A 22,099-nucleotide genomic window follows, 5' to 3' on the forward strand; every position below is an offset into this window, starting at 1 on the left:
TTAGATTTTAGGGAAGTGCACAGCTCCTCCTCCAGTAGCGGCTACGCCGGATCTACCTTATAGGCAACCTGGGCATGTACTTAGGTATGAGGGGGCTCAGGGCCCCTAAGCGTAAAAGGGCCCTCTGCAATGGGAGAAAAAAAATTGTATGCTTTGTTTTTTAATGTTGGACTCCACAGATATATGACACAAAGCTTTACCCATTCTCTTGATATTTATCCAAATTTGTTTCCAAGAAAATTAAATCTCACGATTGATTGGTGAGATGGCTGGGCAAGTGGTGACTGGTGAGCAAGCAGCAATACACTGTATAGACTGGCTAATGGTCAGGGTGGTGGGCATAGAGAGCAGGCGGCTTACTTTGCACAGATTCAAGATCAGTTTTTCTTAAGCCAAGTCGAGGTTAAAAACAGTGGAATTCATTTTACCTGACCCAGTTAGGTTGCCAAGCAGCAGAAAATGGACGGCGTTAACCAAAGGCCCAGAGGGGATGCCAAAAGACAGAAAAGAAAGGAAAAGGAAGTGAAAGAAGCGGCCACATTAAAAAAAAACCCGTCCTGCTAATAAGTAGTTTTTTTTCTTTCAAAAAAGCTAAACAAAATGAAGAGGAGGGCATTGGAGGATGTCGAGCTAGCAAGTAGTAGCGCTAGCCTGGAAGCGTCTACCATCGGTTGCAGCAATGCACAGCCTCAGCTAGCTAGCGACACAATGTAACGACGGCTGCCTACATGATCGTTGAGTTAAGTAAACGGCCGTTCTAATCTGACCTGCCCCCTCGTGATTGTGCAGCATCCAACACTACAAACTGGCTCTGCTAGGGGTATAAAGGTAAGAACCATTTGATTATGTTGTCTGTGCACTGAGCAGTATTATCTGTTGTGATTATGTGTTTCTGGATGAGTTTATTTGATTTTTGTGGATGAGTTTATTCGATACGGTGTTTGCATAACATGTATTGCATCACTGTGGTGTGATGCTGCTGTATTGTACTGGAGTCAGTTTGTCAAGTTCATTACAAGTTGGTTTTTGCAGTTCTGCGTGAAGTTGCCTTGCTCACTTAGTGAGCTTCATTTTGAAACCTGCGTTCAGCTGTGCTGTGTGTTTACCTTAGGATGGCATTGTTGTAAGCCTGCTCCTAATCAGTCACGTTATTATGTATCAGTAACTGGTGTGCTGTCTGCTTGGGTGGTTTTCCATGAACACAAATATTGTCATAGTGTAGACTCATACACTGTCATGGGATAATTTAATCCATTGTTTCCTTGTCTTGTTATTTGTGAGTGAAATGGCAGTACTTGGTCGTTTGGCCTTTGACCAGTAGGTGTGTGATTATCTGGTGGATTTGACATGACAGCTTGACTGGAAGCTCATAATAATTAAGGTGGGGTTTAATGGCTGGGGTGTGGTGTTTGTGTGTGTGTGTGTGGGGGGGGGTACTAGCTTCAGTGCGCCCCCAGGGATTCCTGGGGGTACTAATCTAGCCTTGAGTAGCGGAATGTGAAAACACTGCTCTACTGACACTTTGCACAGTTACAAGTCAGCATAGTCAAGGCTAGACATTTTAGGGGATGCAAACATAAGAAAACCATATTTTTTTTCTCTTTTATTCTGTCGAAATAAAAACATTGAAAATACAGCACGAATAGTGAAATTTATACCAAACAAATAGTGAAATAAAACATTTTGCAAACCCATCGAACTCTACAGAATCAAAGATTACTACACAGGTCGACAAAAACAGAAAATGGTCAGGTAACCTGTAGGCCTTGGCATGGCTTCCAGCCTACAGACCCCCCCCACCCAAGCAAATCAAAGAAATCAAACAAAAATACACATAAACCACCCACAGTATACTGTTGAACTAAAATCCAACATTACCCCCCCTCCTTCCCCAATCACAACAAAAGTGCTCCCCTCTACAAATCCACCAACAAACTCTTCTTCTCTAACATAACCGTACAACATATGAATATCTCCTTCCATTATACTCCTAAAAATATTCCACACCTCAGCTTTCCTCTTTTCCTAACGGGCTATATTCCTCCTTAGCTTGACAGCAAACCTTGCATGGCTTCAAACACAATTTAATAAATTAACATTACATCCGTTCACTTTGCCAGCCACCCCAAACAACCACAATCCTCTCCATCCCATTCTGTCAACAAACCCACCTCTCCAACATCTACTTATTAACTCCTTCATTTCCAACATGTCTCCCTCCAGCTCACAACATGCAACAAACTCTTGCACAAATGCTTCCCCTCCCACCACCACACGCATCACACTCTCTCTTCACATTCACATCAAACTTACTGATTATTACATTACTGAATACCCGGAACCACTTTTTTGAATGAAGGGGTACTTTTAAGTTTTTTTCAATGAAGGTCTGGGATGTGGGGCGGCACAATAGCGCCCTCTATTGGCCAGCCGCCACTGTTTGTAATTAATTTCCACATTTTGAAATATATAGAGGATTTATTTGTTATCAAACACTGGGGATGCGTGCGCAGCTTGGCTGCAGGAAGAACGTCACCCGACCGTTGATTACTGCCTCGGGGCCTGTTAATAAAAATTTCAGTGCAGTCAATAAGGCATCTGCAATGCGTGTATTTAGCTTTAAAACATTTGGGCATATTCCTTAATATTGCATGCTTGCTTGGCCACTTGATGAGAGATTTCAAAACCTGAGACATAACAGGGAGCCAACTTCTCATAATTTTAGAGATGTCACATTTGGTAACATTAAATCTGAATGCAATATCCTTGTTGCTGAGTCCTGATCGGAGTTTCATCAGGATAGCCAATAGATGGTCCTACAGGGTCAGAGAGCCACGCACAACCTCTACACTGTCTTTAACTGTTTGGAGCAACCACTCAAAAATGACACTGGTCAGACCTGTGAAAAACAGAACCTGTGCTGCTTTGCATTTGATAGAGCTAAAGGAAGACTGTGTTCCTGAGTGTTGCTTTTAGTTGTTCATTCTCGGCTTTGAGTTTGTTGATGTCCACAAGCAGCTTGTCACATTCGGTAGAAAGTTGGCTGTACTTCTGTTTGAGGTCATCATGGAGAGCCTTCAGGACCGTGGCTTCTGAAAAAGAGATTAGATATAAAGATAAGTAGAAATTTCACAGTCCTATTTTTCATATCTGGGAAACGGCTACACTCTGGGTGATCATTCAGACTGTGCCAAACAAAATCATGGCCAAATACTTTTTCACAACAAATATATAAGCAAGACAACCTGATTAATCCTGGTAGTGACTGTCCTACTGTACAATAGTTAAGATGTTAGAAGTTCTTACCAGCGGGTCCGCGGTGGTGTAGCGGTCTAAGCATCGGCTTTGTGTCGACGCAGTTGCCCACTGGGGACCGGGGTTCGCGCCCCGGTCTCGTCAGATCCGACTATGGCCAGACTCGATGAAGCAGCAATAATTGGCAACGCTGTCTTCGGGAGGGGGGCAGAGTCGGTTTGTGTTCGTCACATGAATGCGTCTCTGTGTGTGTCGGAAAAAGCGGTGGTTCGGCCTGGATTCCCCTCGTCACGGAAGTGGCGAGGCGTCTCCTTCGAGACTGCCGGCCGGCGAGATGCAGTTGGCGAACGCATGCAGTACGGGGGTGGGTGTTTGAACTAAAATAGGGATCGATTGGCCACTAAATTGGGTGAAAAAGGGGAAAATCAGAAATAAATTTATTAAAAATTTAAAAAAAAAGTTCTTACCAGTGCAAGGACCACCCCAGGCTCCATTCCGCAATCATTTGGGGAGAGGGAAGCAGGTGTGGATTCCGATGCAGCCTCATCAACAACTTCTGTGGACTGATGTTCATTGTCTGGCCGTCTGTGGGGGTTTCATCCCATCTTCTTTTTCTCTCATAAATAATACACACAGAAGAGAGCAAGCAGTTAGTATAAAACAGTTAGCACGCCTCAAAGGGGTTCATGAGATAGTGTAGACATAACAGAAACCATCTGGCCTAACAGATAATCCTGACAAAAATATAGCTACATTAAATCATTCACTCTTTCTTCTCTGCACTTCGAGTCACGCTATGTCGAGTCATGCTATGTCGAGTCATGCTGGGTGACCACAGTGAACAACAAATCACAAGGAAGTGACCATATTTACCTATCACGTTTTGCATCCCCTTTGCTGGACTGGGTTGAGCGGGAGAAGACAGACGGGACAAAGTCAGGACTGTCGAAGTCCTCAGATGCCTCTCCTGTACAAATAAAGTGTATTCCAGTGACTTAGAGAAACCTTAACACACCAGAACAGGTCACTGGCCTACCATTACTAGGTTGAAAGTTACCAGCAACACAACTTTAGCAAAATTGAACCAAGGTACGTTAGCTTCTAAGCTAGTTCAACTCAAACTTGAACATAATTACTCTGTTGCTTGCAAACATTGTTAGTTATATATGCATAGCAGTCAATAATTACGTTATTTAACGTTTGTTGTTGTACGTTAAAACGAGCGACGTAACGTTATGGCTGATTAGCCTGTTAGCTGAGGCCTAGCGTTAGCTTACCTGCTATGAAGTGATCGCTGCAAATGCGGGCATTTTTAATTAGCTCCTCGCGCCAGTCGCCTCTTCTGATCGCTTGCAACCAAAGGCGTCCCCGGTTGGGCCTTAAAAGGGGTGCGAGTTGACGGAATTCGGTAAAACTTGAGCGTGTTGTTTGTCAAAACGACTCTGGCAAGCGACCGCACAACGCCGGCCGCTTCCTCACCGCAGCCGACATGCGCAGTAGAACCCGCGTGACGTCAGAGCGACGAAATTCTCTGCACAACTCACGCTCCTTTTAGATTCATTCGTCATGTGTATCGCTGACCATATAACTATGCACTGATAATGAGTGACAGGTGAATTTCTTTATTCATATTAACAGGTACCTCGTCATTAGTCAGATGCAGCCCACAGACGCAAGAAAAATGTTTCCTTGTTTTGACGAGCCAGCAATGAAAGCTGTTTTTGACGTGACCATCATCCATAGGCGAGACACTACAGCACTGGCAAATTGGGGAAAAGCAGGTAAAAAAAAAAAATTAGCATACTTATTATACTGCTTGTATGTGAGTGTTTGATGTCAAAATGCATTCTCATTCAAATTGTTGCCTAAACTGTAATTGCTGCTCTGTTGAAGCCTATGCAAGGGTAAAACCCTGACTGTTTCATTAGAATAAAGTGTCTGCAGGGACAACATGTAGTTTTTGGTGTTGTTGTGCCGCTTGGTGTTACAGATGCATGTTTAAAGGAAAGACTCCATTTCACTCACCCCTTTGTTTTTCATGATCCCTTCTATGAACTCGGGCAACTTGACTGAATAACACTTGTTTGCCCATTAAAACTCAGTAATCAGTCTTGGCAATTTTCTAACTTTTTAAAGTTGCATTTAAAAAAAAAACATGTGGTCACAGTTTAGTGTATTTATTAATTAGACTTGTTTCATATTTTGACCTCTACGCAGCCTGAAATGATTGAAATATTGCTCCTAACTATAAATGTGTTTAACTGTTTTGTATCCGATTGTACATTTATAACCACTGTACAAGTTGACACAAAACCTGTGTTTAAAAATGCTTTTTTCTTTAACCCCTCTTCAGATTCCAGCAGTTTAGATGATGAATGGACTGTGACCCAGTTCTACCCGACAAAGAGAATGTCCACATACCTCCTTGCCATTGCAGTGTCAGAGTTTAAAAAACCTAAGGAATCCCCACAACACCGAGTGGAGATTAACGTATGTGGTCTGCCAGGGATTGTGGATGATTTCCCCCCCCCCCTCTCCAAACATTCAAAAGTGAATTTGCTAAATTTTAGAAAAGTTGATCAAAGATTTTGTTGACATGACTAAACTGCGACGTGAACCAACAATCTGTCCACTTCCTTAAAACATCCATATATTTCCTGGAGCTGCTCTTTCTCTTTAGTAGGCAGCCTTATCAAATCACATAACCAATTAAATCTGATTAAAATGTGTATTTGATTTTTATAAAGCTGCCCCTCTCCTCTCTCTCTCTCTCTCTCTCTCTCTCTCTCTCTCTCTCTCTCTCTCTCTCTCTCTCTCTCTCTCTCTCTCTCTCTCTCTCTCTCTCTATATATATATATATATATGTACTATCGTGTGTGTGTGTGTGTGTGTGTGTGTGTGCACGCGTGCATCTTTGGCTTTTGCAGACATATGCTCGTCCTGAAGCTATCGAGGCAGGCCATGCTGACTACGCAGCCATCATCACTAGAAAGATTCTCAAGTTCTATGAAGATTATTTTGCTATTGACTATCCTCAGACAAAGCTAGGTATGGCATTGGGTCACAATATGATGGATGGGTGGAAAGATGAGGGATGGCTAGATGAACGGAAAACCAATCAGCAAACTCGCCGTTCGAAGTGTTGACTAATAAGTATGTTACGCGAGAAAGGGTGCCTGATTATATGATTTCTTTAGATCAGTCAGAATGCACAGAGGTGAAGGAATTCTTTTATCAAGCATGTGAAAAATGAGGAGGTACTGACCAACTGATGTTGAAGTGAGCATGAACCTGTATGATACCTTCAGACCAGATAGCAGTGCCGGACCTCGGTCCTGCAGCCATGGAAAACTGGGGGCTGGTGACTTACCGAGAGACGGCCCTGCTGTATGACGACAAAATTTCCTCATCGTTCAACAAGGAATGGATTGCCTTGGTCATTTCACACGAAATTGCCCACCAGGTTGGACAGTACAATTATATGAGTACATACATACGTTGAATACATACGTTGGATTTAAAAAGAAATACCTATTTACTTGGGGGGAAAAATGACCAAAAAGAAAAAAATGAACATGATTTGTGATCCATTTAACATTTCGGGCATTTAGCTGAACAAGGTATCCTTGCACCCAAAATCCCCTCACTCTTGCTTTTTCCTTGCAGTGGTTTGGAAACCTGGTGACAATGAAATGGTGGAATGAAGTTTGGCTGAACGAGGGCTTCGCCACCTACATGTCATACCTGGCAGTCGAACACACGGAGCCTGACTGGAACATTGTGAGACCTGACTATTGCTTTTCACACTCTCCTCAACTATGGCACAATATCACATCCGGGGGGGCTGCCAAAGATTTAGTGGCCCATGAAAAGAAATCACATTTATGAATAAAAAGTCACGAACCTCATGCTCTTATATTTTTTGAGGGCCTCTGTCAGGCGGGGGTCTTTGGAATTGTGCTAATGTACCCCCTCACCATCGTATGGTGCTGCTAATCACAGGCCTAAAAAAAGATGAAGAAAGTTTTTAGCTGCTGTGACCTAGCATGGAGTTTTTTCTACTCAGCTTTCATTTACAGCAATCTGACATTGAATAGAAGCCGACTCGTATACCATTGAATGTTTTTGAGCATGAAGTTAATAAGAGATAATGATGTACTGCTCCTACTTAACAAGCTGCTGCTCTATCTTATACTCACATGTGCAATTAGGATCAAATTAAACATATACAAAACAATACTACATTAAAGGTGCACCCCCCTCCACTTAAATCAATGCAAAAATAGAACCTGTCTCTATTCATCACGCACAGTTATACCCCTTCCAAAACTTCATTATGTGTAATGCAAAATGACAAAGAATGTACCTACATGTCGTCCTGCAGCTGTACTTATAAACAGGTAATCCCACAACAATGCTTAGTCTGTAGGAACATGAGGTATGCCGCCATCACACATTCCTCAGGGGTTAAAGTGCGGCAAGTGATCCTGGGTGGAAGCCAGCATGAGGCTAGCTGTATTTTGAAAGCACACTACAAAGGAATTGCCCCCCTTCACTTCTGCCCCAGAGCCTTGTGAACGTGCAAACTGATTGGCAGCAAGCAGGAACCAAAGGAGACACTTGCTTGCAAGGAAGTCCCCTGATTGGTTGATAAGGAGGAAGAACAGAGGAAATGTACTGTCTCTATTTGCAGCACCCAGTAGAGTCGGGCAATACCAAGTAATACAGGGCCAGAACTGCCGACAGATCCAGATACCGCTACTTTTTATTATTAAAAGCGGCTTATGTACTTCCATCTATGGGGAGAGCAGTGGGTCATAATGTATGAGGCGAATACGTCATCACTAGCTTAAATCCAAATAATATTTTCATGGCCACTACATGATTTACCAAAGGCAAGGCCCAGCCGTTTTCGGTATTTACCGATTTTCACCGATAAATACCTGGATTTTTTTTTTTTGAAATAAAAACCAAAAACGCTGAGCCTTGACCAAAGGTTAGCAATCATTGGGTAGAATTTCTACCTGCCACCTGTGAGACCTGTGTCGACCCCTAACGGGAGGAGCCGAAAGTAGTAGTAGTAGACCTGTGAGACCCAACTGAGGCGTGTATGAAGCAAGCAAAGCTGGCTTCATTCATTTATGTGGCACTTTGTAAAAAAAGTGCCACATAAATGAATGAAGCCAATTTTTTTTCTTTTTTGCTTGCCACTGTTAATTACTTAATCACATGTATATTAAAACACAGCACTGTTTTTTAAAGGCAAATATATATATATTCTTATTATTATTGTAAAGTGTACCAACATGAAAAAAAGTTTTACTTCCGATACTTCTGGTAAAACTTCCTGGAAGTAAAACCGCAGGTCAGAAGCCATGTGACGGAAACCCAGCAATCAAGTCAGGGTGCACGACACGACCAACGCAATGGAGAGGAAACGAGTGCATGCACTAAGATGCGTTAGCCACGACAGAAGGTTGTTCGCACAGACGGTTCTACTCTGTGATGAAATGGGCACAACGTAGAAGAGAAAGACTGAAACGGGTGTCGATCCTATTGACGCTACAATCAATCTTCAGAACCGAGACGTAGTAGTATCTGTAGTATCGATATGTTGGGATCGATTCGCCCACTCCTAGCGACTAGGGCGGCCACAGAGAATGTTTTTCTTTCTCAGTTCAGCCACTAACTTGATAGCCGTCATGATGTAGGAAGAGTTTGACAAAATATGATAAAAAGTGTTGCAAATCAAAGTCGCCGATAGGCGCTTTAAATAGTTTGGCCTGACGATGAAAAAGGATTCAAGACACAGGGGAAGAGGTATCTTTTGCAATCCAGGAAATAATATTTTGATCTAAATGCAGGGACAAAAAAAAAAAATCAAATGAAAATTGAATAAATAAAAAGTTTATCTCCCCACCATCTCGTTAGACCTGCTGGGAAGACTGCAGGCTAGATTAAGGTACACTTTGCTTTTAACCTCACACTGAAATGTAAATGTAAAACAAATCCGCATTAGAGAAACAGAAAAGCCTTGTGCTCTTGTTTACTTTGATGCCAGATAATCTCCACAAAATAACAGAAAACGGTTCAATTTGGTTGGAGGGAAATCGTTAGAAGTGAAAGATGTTTACACCACCAGAAACTCACGTAGCCTGGAGACACGACACCCAAAGTCTTACGAGCCACGTGTGGTCCTGTCATTGTTTGTTGTCACCAGAAAGACATATTTGTTGTGAACGACCTCCACACTGCCTTCGAGTGGGACTCTCTGGCCTCATCTCACCCTCTGAATGCCCATCAGGATGAAGTCCAGACTCCTGTGCAGATCATTGAACAGTTTGATGACATCACCTACTGTAAGGTAGAGAGAGAGAGAGAGAGAGAGAGGCATGCACACACACACACACACACACACAGTCAGAAGAAAAATACCACAGCCAGCTGTACGAAGACACCAAGATGCAGAGCCAGACATATATACATATACATACATTATATATATATATATATAATATATACATACATATATACATACATATACACACACATATATATATATATACACACACACATACACACATACACATACACACATACATACACATACATTATATATATACACACACACATACATACACATACATTATATATATATACACACATACACATATATACATATATACATATATACATATATATATATAAGCAGCTGATGAGTGCACGACACACGAAACAAGCTTGTACTGCTATGTATTAAACATTTTTCCCTACATCATTATATATATATATATATATATATATATATATATATATATATATATATATATATATAACTTTGTTAAAAGAAACACAACAGTAAGGAAAGTGCTCAGCAAATAAGGAGCACAATAATCCGGTGAGTCGAGTAAATTCTTTATGAGACGGTACAAGCCCGTTTCCTGCCATAAGCAATCATCAGCTGTCAGTTGTCATTGACAGCTGATGGATTTTATATATATAAACTCAAACACACACATGCACAAAAGCAAATGCATGCGTTTGTGTGCACACATAGGTAGGCACCAAACACAGACAGAAACACTAAAAGCAGCGTGTGAATCAACCAAGCGCATATTGTTTTCTCTCTGCAGGGGGCAACTGTACTGAGGATGGTGAAAGACGTTGTGACTGAAAGAGTGTTCCACAGGGGTATTAAAGTAAGTAATGATTAGGGAGACCGGGCCTTCTTGTCACACGGGTAAGTTGTCACACTGTTAATATTTTCACCATCAGAGGACGCTACATAAAAAAGCGAACACTGGTTCCGTGCATCTACTTGGTCTGTAAGACTGCAGCTGAAATAGAAAGTCAGACAGCCGTCCCAGCCGCGGTGGTAGGGTATAAATCTCCACGGGAGGTTTTTAGCCCTGACTCGGAGCCGCAGCTTGAGCAGTACCTTATGAGATCAACTTGACATCTGTTTTGGTTTGTCACCAACCGGGGGTTGAGAAAGCTAGCCTATGACTCTGCAGTGGCACGGGAGCTGCAGTTTCCACCAGCCTGGGCTGAGAAAGAAAGAGCCAGTAGTGAGTGGCACCCTACACTCTCTCTCAGAAAGCCAGCGGCAACTAGCCTTGCCAGGGCAAGCGCCTTTAACAAAGAGAATGTCGAGGCTTCTTGACAATCTGGAGAAGGTGTTAGGCCGACATTCACCGGGACCAGGGGACATCTGGAATATGCATAAAACTGGTGTGACAACTGTGCAGAAACCAGACCAATTGGTGGCCAGGCACGGGTTTAAACAGGTAGGGGTCACTGACATCTGGTGAAAGGGGTACCCTAGTGACGCTAGCATGTGCAGTCTCAGCAAAAGGGAACAATAGTCCCCCCTACTTCATATTCCCTCGGGTGAACTTCCGTGATCACTTTGGCAGCAAAGGAGGAGCAAACCCCTCTGGCTGGATGAAGGAAACACACTGTGGATTTCCTCAATCATTTGGTTGAACATGCCAAGTGTACAAAGGAAAAGCCATGCTTACTCCTTCTTTCCGTTGACGGACTAAATTTTGCCAAAGAAAATGACATAATTATGCTCTCCTTCCCACCCCACTACTCATAGGCTGCAACCATTGGACCGAATAGTTTATGGGCCAGTGAAGAGGCACATAAACTCAGTGTCTGATTCCTGGATAAGGAACAATCCAGGGAAAACAATCAGTATCTATGACATCCCTGGGATTGTGGCAGTTGCATATCCTCTGGCTGCAACCCCACTGAATATCCAGGCTTGCTTTTCGGGTGACAGGGATTCAACCTTACAACAGGGTTGTGTTCTTGGAGACAACATTTGCACCATCCTGTGTCTCGGATCGCTCCTTTCAGGACCCAGCCCTTCCAGGCCCCAGCACTAACCCAGCCCTGCCCATTAGCACCACCTCACCCTTGCCTAGTAATGCCCGCTCCACCCACCAATCAACTCCAGAGGACATTTGGCCATACCCAAAAGTTGGTCCAAGGAAACTAGCCCACCAAAAAACAAACAGGAAAAATCGCTATTCTGACTGACACACCAGTGAAGGAGGCACTTGCTGCTGAAAGGCAGGCACAAGGTAAAAAGAATACTATATTCCAACAGAAATGTAGGGAACCAAATCTAAAACACCAAAGAAAAGAAGGCAGATATAAAAAGAGACTCCGGATGTCTCTTCATCAGATGACAATGAGCGCCTGTGCCTTATTTTTGTGAAGCCATTTGCGAACAGCCATCCAAGAGAAACTTGGGTCCAGTGCATGAAATGCAAACAGTGGGGTCACGAAGAGTTCACCCCTGGCAAGGCAATTTATGTGTGCCAGAACTGCAATTCTGGCGATGAGTCTGACTAGTGAGACTTGAGATTTGTTTGAATGCTAGACATATTTTATTTTCATTTATTTATTTTTGAACCCCCCTGCCCTTTTCGCCCCGATTGTATCCGGCCAATTACCCAACTCTTCTGAGCCATCCCGGTCTCTGCTCCACCCCCTCTGCCGATCCGGAGAGGGCTGCAGACTACCACATGCCTCCTCCAATACATGTGGAGTCGCCAGCCGCTTCTTTTCACCTGACAGTGAAGAGTTTCACCAGGGGGATGTAGTGCGTGGGAGGATCAAGCTGTTCCCCCTCCCCCTGAACAGGCACCACGGCCGACCGGAGGAGGCGCTAGTGCAGCATTTAGGACACATACCCACATCCGGCTTCCCACCTTCAGACACGACCAATTGTGTTTGTAGGGACGCCCGACCAAGCCGGAGGTAATACGGGGACTCGAACCAGCGATCCCCGTCTTGGTAGGCAACGGAATAGACCACCACGCTACCCGGACACCCCAACATGTTTTATTTGAAAGTTTGTTTGAAATGATTTTCCAGTTGTTGTAGTTGGGACTGATTTAACTGCCACGTTCCAGGATTGATTCAAGTTTAATGATTAATCAATCTTTTTTTTTCTGTAGCTGAATTTAATTTTGAATACGAAGTAAAAAACAAAACAAAACCAACAATGAATTGGTTCTTGTTTTATTTGGTGCAAAATCCAGTGTGACATCTTACCCCACATAGTGTGACAACTTACCTACTGATGGGGCAATGCATCACGTGTGCACACTCACTATCTAAATGCCTATAACACTGTACAGAAATAAGATGTGAAAATGAAATGAATACAAAATATATGCCCGAGACTTTGTTCTTTCATTTGGTACGCAATTTGTAGCGATATGAGGTACTGAGTGTGAAAACTGTGACAAGATGCCCCGGTCTCCCCTACGTATGGTCGGTTTAGATGCAATGAAACTGAGCAGCAAATAGAGGAAGAACCAGCCATCATAGCTACTGACACCACTGTCATACGGTGGTAACACATAGAGCATGCATACCTCCAATTCATGTTTAGGTGCAGTCAAATGGCCAACATGAGATGTTTCTGGGATCAGCTGTCACAGCAGCATTTGGGGTTTTCCCAGCTCTCAATTTTGGTATTTAATTTTCTCCTGGTTATAAAAAAGTGGTGTAAGAAGTACACACATCGTAACGTCAGTGAAAGTAAATATATGTTTAAGGCAAAAAAAAATAAATTATTACATAAAATCTTGTCATCAATGACATCTCTCCATCTGTGCGTGTTGTGCATGTCTTTGTCTGTTTATAGATGTATCTCAACGCTTTCAAGTATGGTAACACTGACCACGAAGACCTGTGGGTGCATTTACAAAAGGTAAAGTCTCTGCATTTGGTACACGGGGGAAGATGCACTGAATCTAAAGAGTCCTACTTGGGCCGTTCTTAACAAACTAAGCTCCTAGTGGGAGACCAGAGACACCAGAGCGTTTTCATAGACTGAAAAAAAATGGTCTCGATAAGCACATAGTATGTCATGACCAATATTTTTTCATTATTTGGCATTTACATAATTAATTGTTTACATAATTAATTGATTAACATTTGTGTCATTTTACAGGCGGTGGATGAAAATTATGGCAATACCAAGGTTGCCGCATTGATGGACACATGGACCAATCACAAGGGTTATCCTGTCATCACTATAAACACTAACAATGGAGCCATCAGCCAGAAGCGTTTCCTGTTCAATCAGACCTCAGACTCTAGGTATGTTCTTAATGGCCAAGCGAGTTCCTGTGCAGATGTCTTTCGTATGAAAAACAGCTCCCTCTCTTTCTGCCTAATTGGCATTCCTGCAGTGTATGGTATGTTTTAAAATTATAACTGAAAACAGTGATGTGCAAATTATCTTTGACCCGTATTACATTGAAAATAACACAACAGCGCATTTTTTGATGTTTAACTTCATGAATTTTTCTTTTTCAAAACAAACACTTTGATTCTTCCAGCATATTTCCAAAAAAGTTGGTACAGTAAAGCATTCACCACTTTGTAATGTTGCCATTCCTTTTCACGACACTTAAAAGACTTTTAGGGACCGAAGACTCCAAGTGATGAACCATTTCAGATGTAATTCTTTTGCATTCTTCCTGCAAACAAGTCTTAAGGTGTGCGATAGTACAGGGTCCTTGTTGTCGCATTTTGCGTTTCAAAATGAGCCACGCATTCTCTATTGGGGACAGGTCAGGGCTGTAGCCAGGCCAGTCCAGCACCGCACCCTCTTCTTCTGCAGCCACGCCTTTGTAATGTGTGCACAATGTGGCTTTGCATTGTCATGTTGAAATATGCATGGACGTCCCTGGAAAAGATGTCATCTTGAAGGCAGCGTGTTGCTCCAAAATCTCTTATCAGGAACCAGGAACACTGTCATTTCATTTCATGCACTTGCGCACACGAAATGAAACGAAACATCATTTCCCCCAGCCCATAACAGTGCAACACGAAGACAAAAACACATATCCAAAAACTACAAGAACACATATATCCAAACTAACACATACGTATATCCAAACAAAAAAAAAAAATCACTGTCCAGGAGAACGACTGCCATCCAGGATGACTGTTGGAACTACCAGTCTGCATGAGCTAGCAGTTAGCTTAGCCTGCTCTACTTCCATGTCCTGTCAGACCGCCCTCAGTGTTTCCTCTTTGGGTGCAGCTCTGGGCAGGGCCGTGGTCCTTGGGTCCACTGGACTCAGCAGACCAGGCTCCCTCAGCCGATCAAGCGCCAGCTCTCCCAGCCAGACACCTTCCTCCCCACACTCCACACGACGACACTAAAAACACAGTCAAGGCTAAGCGAGGCTGCCGCCAGAAGACCATCCTCGGTGTTATCGGAACGGCTGGTCTGCTTGGGCTAGCAGTTAGCTTAGCCTGCCCTGCTTCCACGTCTTGTCAGACTGCCCTCAGTATTTCCTCTTCGGGAGCAGCTCTGGGCAGGGCCGTGGTCCCTGGGCCCACAGGAAACAGCAGAATAAGCTCTCCCAGCAATCAAACGAAGACAAATTTAGACGTGGACAAAGACACTGCATGGTCTACGCATAGTGTCTAGGTGAGGCCGCCACAGATGTGAATTTGTGCTGCCGTCTTCCCACATCAGAAGTGGAAATGTATACTTTTGATAATGCATTTATACTTTTCAGCATTAATGGTGCCATTACAGAAGTGTGAGTTACCTTTGCCAAGGGCACTGACACAACCCCATACCACAATAGACCCCGGCTTTTGGACTTGTTGCTGGTAACAGTCTGGATGGTTCTTTTCTTTTTTGGTCCGGGTCACATGGCGCCCATTTCTTCCAGAAAAGACCTGAAATAATTACTCGTCTGACCACAATACACGTTTCCACTGTGATGGTTCTAACCAGATGCATCTGAGCCCAGAGAAGCCACCGACGCTTCTGGACACGGTTAACATAAGGCTTATTTTTGGCACAGTAAAGTTTTAACAGGCCTTTGTGGATGTAACTATGTATTGTCGTGCTTGCTAAAGGTTTGCCAAAGTAATTCTGAGCCCATGTGGTTATATGGCTTATAGATAAATGATGGTTCTTGATGCGGGGCCATCTGAGGGTTCAGAGAGCATGCTTATTCAGTTTAGGTTTGCGCCCTTGCCCTTTATGCAATTAAATTCCTCCAGAGTCCTTAAATCTTATGATTATGTTACACACTGTAGAGGGCGAATTTTCCAAATCCTTTCCTATCGTTCTTTGAGGAGTATTGTTTTTAAACATTTCAATAATTTTCTCATGTATTTGTTGGCAAACTGGCGATCCTCGGCCCATCTTTGCTCCTCAAGGACCAGGCATTTCCTGGACGCCTTTTTTTTTTGTACTAAATCATAATTACAATCACCCGCTGACATCACCTGCTTCAAATCACATCATTATGTAGTTATTTTACCTAATTACTAGCCCTAAATTGCCCCCATCCCAACTCTTTTTGGAATGTGTTGCAGGCCTGAATGGATTGTATAGTTACAAATGAAATGAAGTTGACTCGATAAAACATGAGAACATCTTGTGTTCGTACTGTCTGCAATGAAATACAAGTCAAAGTAAATTTAGAAGTCGCTGCTTTCTTTTTTTTTTTAATTTGCATTTTCCATACCGTCCCTACTTTTTCCGAGTTGGGTTTGTAAATAAAGTGTTTTAAGTGTAGTTTTAAACAAAGTCCCAGAATTCTTTGAACCTCAAGTCTTTAGAAGCTGACGACGAACGCAACAAATCCCCAGCTCTATGTGCTGGAAACATCATTAGCAATAATGGAGGCAAGCAAGTAAACCAGCCGTCAAATCTAAAGTAACATAGATGCTAGCTACATATATATGCTCATACTAGCGCGTAACTGAGAAAATTGTGCATTTTCCAATTTAAGAGATGAGCCACACCTTGTAGCCTACATAAGACACCTATGAAGCATTTGCCAGGAAGCCAACATTGCTGCCAACATTTGCGTTAAGACTGCATGTATTGATCTAACCTCTTGTAGAGGTACTGCTGCACTAGCACATCATCTTTTCTGTTTTTATGCAAAAACTTGATCATTTGCAGGGAGTTCCACAGTTTAACAACCAAACACATTGGAGCACAATGCAGGTCAGGGGTAGGGCTCAGATGGCCGACGACACAGAATTAACCCTCTGTCCCAAGTCAACTATGTAGTCTCCATAGGGCAAGGATGGATAAGAGAGTAAAGTCATCGCCCCAATCAAGTATCTGAACTCTGAAAAGTGCATGGCAAAAACAAAAATTCACCTTTAGAATCAGAATCATGTTAAGTGGCCATGTAGGTTTGCACATATACGTGGAATTTGACTCCGGTGTCGTGGCTCTCTCGGTGTATGTCATAGAATAACGACACTACAACACAACAGGCTTCAGATATATGTACACAAGGATTGACTTGACTACCAACATCAATAAAAAATGCGGACACCAAAAAATAGAAAGCATAATTTACGTTTGTAGGAATCACTTCTTGCACCTTTTTTTGTCCTATAACAAATGTGTTGTGTTTGAGTGGTGGAAGTGGTTTAGACTTATAGATGTGGTTGCTGGTGTAGAACTAGTTTAGCTCCCTTTGATTACTGTGGCACACTGGGAACCAGAATAGAAACACTAGAAATTAAACGAAATGATTTTAAAAAGTATATAGAAAAGCTATGTAGTGTGCTTGGATCTGACCTTTGCTAATATTACTTTTTTTCCCCCCTTTATTTTTGTCAATCTGTTTAGTCCTGTATGGATCATCCCAATCAGAGTCATGTCAGAGAAATCTGACGTTTCATTGATCATGCTGAACCACATCTCAGGTAACAGAATAAACAAGACGGCTGTGAGTGTAGCCCTAATCAGGTTGCCTCAATGTATGGATAAGAATTTGTGCCTGATTTAAATGCAGCCATTACGGTGGAAAAGCGTCAAATGCAATCAATGCACACGACATTAACATGTGATAGTGACGAGCTGAAAACGTGGCAAAATGAAAAGCAAAACCTTTCTCCCATTATTTTGGGTGAGGAACTATTTGGAGGCAATTGCTCAGACTGCAATCGATGGAGCAGAAGTAATGTTTTGTCTTGCAGTTTGAATGAACTCTGACTTTGGTTGTACATAAAGGCCTTCGAAATGTCTTTTCGCGGAACAGTTAAGAGAAGAAATAGACGGTCTGCTGCGCAAGTGATTACCTCCGACTAGTCCCTGAACCGCACCCTCCCTACTTCTGTGGAGGACTGCGATTGAACTGTGATTGCATTTCCTTTTGGCACGATTTCTGAATTGCTTTAGCAAAAAAAAAAAAAAAATGCAATGAAGAACACATCAGCGTTAGGAGAAATGTGCAGATGAGCTCCTCCTTTAATTTTGTCACATTTAAAGCCCCGCATGGTGGAATGCAACACAGCTGAGTGGACTGCATTTCAAGGTGGGTTGCATTAAATTCTACTATAAATTCGGCACTTCCTTCTGTAAAAATAACCCCCCCCCCCCCCGTCATTATTTTTAAGTGACATGAAAACTATAATAAAGGTTTTGCTTTCCACATTTTGGCATGCTTTCCACGTGTCACCTTTGAAAAGTAACATTATGTGTACCTTGCATTTTATATTATAATGTTGTAACTGTAATGTTCGCATTATTTAAATGTGGCGCGAATCCCCATCCAGTATATCTATAGTACAATATATAGTACAGTGTGCTATAGTGACAGTGCTGTTGAGTAAAAATATGAAATCTTCAGAAAGTCATTTGCATCCACCCCTTTTTTTAAATTAAAAAGCGGGTTTGAGTGGGCCTCCGGGTAGTGTAGCAGTTTATTCCATTGCCTGCTTAACATGGAGATCCCGGTTCGAATCCCCGTGTTACCTCTGGCTTGGTCAGACGTCCCTACGGACACAATTGGCAACAAATATAAACAAATATAAAAAATGCCACAAAATGTAAGGCATAATCAACAGCAGCATTGTGCTGCAGCATGGTATGAAATATATATTCTTAATGTCACCCTCTTTCTGTGCTCCATTTGTCCATGTTGAAGTGCAGCGGCAGGATATGTTGTATCATATGCATGTTGATAACCACTGATATTAACCGCATTATGCAGCAACAATGATATGTCACAGTATATGAGGCATTATCCTCTTCCAGTTTGTCATGGTCATCCCCTGTACTGTGAACTCCTATTATGTAATCTTAACAGACAGGAAGAACGAGTTCATCTCTAACGATGGACAGTGGATTTTGGCCAACGTCAACTGCTACGGATACTTCAGAGTCAATTACAACCAAGAGAACTGGGAAAGGCTCCTGACTCAGCTGGAGACCGACCGAGATGTATGCACCATTTTCTTTAAACACAAGTCCACGAGTCTGCTTCTATATTTAAGTCTAACAGTGCCAAAGCCCTGAGAAGAAATCAGCTTTCATCAAGGCATCGCCCATTTTCATCTAAAAAAAAAAAGAGGAAAAGAAGGGGAATCAACAAATTGTGACGATCAACTCTAAGTGTTGCATGTATTTTAATTCTGCAAGACTCTACAAGGGGAATTGTTATAAACCTATCTGAGGGCTTTGATATTCATGTTGTTGTTGTTTTTTTTTTACAGCTCATCCCAGTCATTAACAGAGGCCAGCTTGTCGATGATGCGTTTAACCTAGCAAGGTAAACCCCTGTCCATTATGTGACTCCAAAATCTTTCTGTCAACCATGGCCTTGACCTTCATTTGACAGGTGCATTTATCACATTCAACTTTGACATTTTATTTGGCTTACACAGTGTGGTAAACCCATATTTCCATGAACGGTAGTGTTTACAAGTTTACAATATAAGTTTTTATGTTTGAGTAGTCACCAAACATTAATATAGTAGCCTTCTGGGTATTGATCATTTTTTCCCATGCATTTTTATCCGATTAAAAACTTGGGAAAGGGCGTCTGGGTGGCGTGGCGGTCTATTCCGTTGCCTACCAACATGGGGATCGCTGGTTCGAATCCCCGTGTTACCTCCGGCTTGGTCGGGCGTCCCTACAGACGCAATTGGCTGTGTCTGCGGGTGGGAAGCTGGATGTAGGTATGTGTCCTGGTTGCTGCACTAGCGCCTCCTCTGATCGGTCAGGGTGCCTGTTCGGGGGGAGGGGGAACTGGGGGGGAATAGCGTGATCCTCCCACGCGCTACATCCCCCTGGTGAAACTCCTCACTGTCAGGTGAAAAGAAGCGGCTGGCGACTCCACATGTATTGGAGGAGGCATGTGGTAGTCTGCAGCCCTCCCCGGATCGGCAGAGGGGGTGGAGCAGCGACCGGGACGGCTCAGAAGAGTGGGGTAATTGGCTGGATACAATTGGGGAGCAAAAATCCCCCCCAAAAAAAAATGTGGGGAAATGTTTGCACAGATTTGAATTTCAACATTTTCCCACTTTTGTTCAATGCAAAAGCCATACTTTTATCTATTTTTTCCCCATATTCGGTGTACTAAAATGCAGTTCTCATTATGAAACACTAGTTAGTATCATGCCCAATGTGACGGACATAGCATGATTTTTTTTATACCTGCCCCAACAGAGTTTTACCGTTAAGCGTGTTTTACTGCTGTAATCACAAGTTGTGCTACGTCATCCTTGATCAAAATGAGAACTAAATAAGCAGAGACGGAGCTACACAATGTTAACGAAATAAGGTACAATTTGACTTGTGTTCCCCTCAGGGCCAAACTTGTGGATGTGAGGCTGGCACTGAATTCGACACGGTTTCTTTATAATGAGACAGAATACATACCCTGGGAGTCTGCAATGACAAATCTAAACTACTTCGTCCTCATGTTTGACCGCTCTGAGGTCTACGGACCCATGCGGGTATGTGTGATAAGATACACACACGCACACACACACGCATGCACAACGCAAACCTAAATGTGCATAGATGCGCACACAGTTACACAGAAATAGCCTTTGAATGCATGCATGCACAATTTGTACGTAACACACTCATGCTCACATAGTCGTACACACAGACACGTGTGCAAATTTTGCTCCGCTGCCTGTTTCTCATTTAGCGGTGTATTTACAGAGACTAATGACGCAAACGGGTACAGCAGATTGTTGACTTGATTTCATTGTATTTAACACTGTGGGCCGAAATGAGCCTAAAGCCATTAAAAGCAGCTCGTAATGGAGTGTGATTTCTGCAGGGATCACTTTAGCTCGTCGGTTCATCTTGGGTAGTGTTTTGAGTAGTTAAATACATGTCAGAAGCTGTACTTGTTCTTGCCTTCTATGTTTACATTTGTCGACGCTGTATTGTAAAGGCAGTGTATGTTATTATGGCATGGTTTATTCATATGCTGTCACGCTACCCGGAGGAACTGTGTCCTGGTACGTATATCCACTTGTTTACGGTAGTTTACATGGATGATGGGGGGGTTGGTGAAACTGATCTTAAGTCATTTCTAAGAAGCTACGATGCTAAAAAAGAGACTCGTGTTTTATTCATCCAGTGTGTAACTGCTGGTCAAATCATGCCTGTAATATAGTATTGCCCGAATACTTGTGGAATACTTGAATACTTGCGGAATATTGCGGTTGAATACTTACTTAATTGAGTTATTTTGTTTGCTGTCTGCAGTGAAATTTCCCAAAAATATTCAAAATATTTTAATTTTCTGTTGGGGTTATCTTGTTTAAGTTGTTGACAGGAAAATTCATTTTTCATTGATTTACAATGTGAGCTGCGTCACACCAAAATGGTCAGGAGGGTTGAATATTTTTGAAGGCAATGTATTATTGCCATTAGCCATACCAACATGTACCCTGGTTCTGCTGCCTGACAGAAGTTAAGCAGGTGTGGGCTTGGCTACTACTTGGATGGGAGACCTCCTGGGAAAACCTGAGTTGCTGTTGGAAGTGGTGTTGGTGGGCCAGTAGGGGACATCTTGTCTTAATAAAGAACAGCAAAAGTCCCAGTGCAGTGACGGGGACACTGTGCTGTAGGAGATGCCGTCCTTTGGATGAGACGTTAAACGGAAGTCCTGACTCACTGTGGTCATTAAAGATCCCATGGCACTTATCGGAATGAGAGGTTCCCCAGTGTCCTGGCAAAATTCCCAACCTGGCTCTCTCCCTCCATTTTCTGAACCGCTTATCCTGCTCTCAGGGTCGCAGGGATGCTGGAGCCTATCCCAGCAGTCATTGGGTGGCAGGTGGGGAGACACCCTGGACAGGCCGCCAGACTATCACACAGGGCTGACACACACACACCCACCCACCCACCCACACCCATTCACACCTAGGGACAATTTAGTACGGCCGATTCACCTGATCTACATGTCTTTGGACTGTGGGAGGAAACCGGAGCCCCCGGAGGAAACCCACGCAGACACGGGGAGAACATGCAAACTCTACACAGGATGACCCGGGACGACCACCAATGTTG

General features: G+C 43.0%; 1 protein-coding gene across 1 annotated transcript in view; it reads left to right on the forward strand.

Annotated features, from left to right (window-relative positions):
• Positions 1–22,099, forward strand: part of anpeplb (alanyl (membrane) aminopeptidase-like b) — a 33,865-nt gene that overhangs the window by 3,555 nt on the left and 8,211 nt on the right. Inside the window, exons 2-14 of the mRNA XM_056281195.1 lie at positions 4,894–5,036; positions 5,609–5,745; positions 6,183–6,303; positions 6,564–6,718; positions 6,922–7,035; positions 9,476–9,619; positions 10,389–10,454; positions 13,424–13,489; positions 13,733–13,881; positions 17,411–17,487; positions 18,873–19,006; positions 19,279–19,334; positions 20,376–20,523. Coding sequence (XP_056137170.1) covers positions 4,894–5,036; positions 5,609–5,745; positions 6,183–6,303; positions 6,564–6,718; positions 6,922–7,035; positions 9,476–9,619; positions 10,389–10,454; positions 13,424–13,489; positions 13,733–13,881; positions 17,411–17,487; positions 18,873–19,006; positions 19,279–19,334; positions 20,376–20,523 — 1,510 coding nt within the window. The remainder of the gene's footprint in view (positions 1–4,893; positions 5,037–5,608; positions 5,746–6,182; positions 6,304–6,563; positions 6,719–6,921; positions 7,036–9,475; positions 9,620–10,388; positions 10,455–13,423; positions 13,490–13,732; positions 13,882–17,410; positions 17,488–18,872; positions 19,007–19,278; positions 19,335–20,375; positions 20,524–22,099) is intronic.

This window comes from Lampris incognitus, chromosome 6 (genome assembly GCF_029633865.1).
Source record: "Lampris incognitus isolate fLamInc1 chromosome 6, fLamInc1.hap2, whole genome shotgun sequence".
In the NCBI taxonomy this organism is placed as follows: domain Eukaryota; kingdom Metazoa; phylum Chordata; class Actinopteri; order Lampriformes; family Lampridae; genus Lampris; species Lampris incognitus.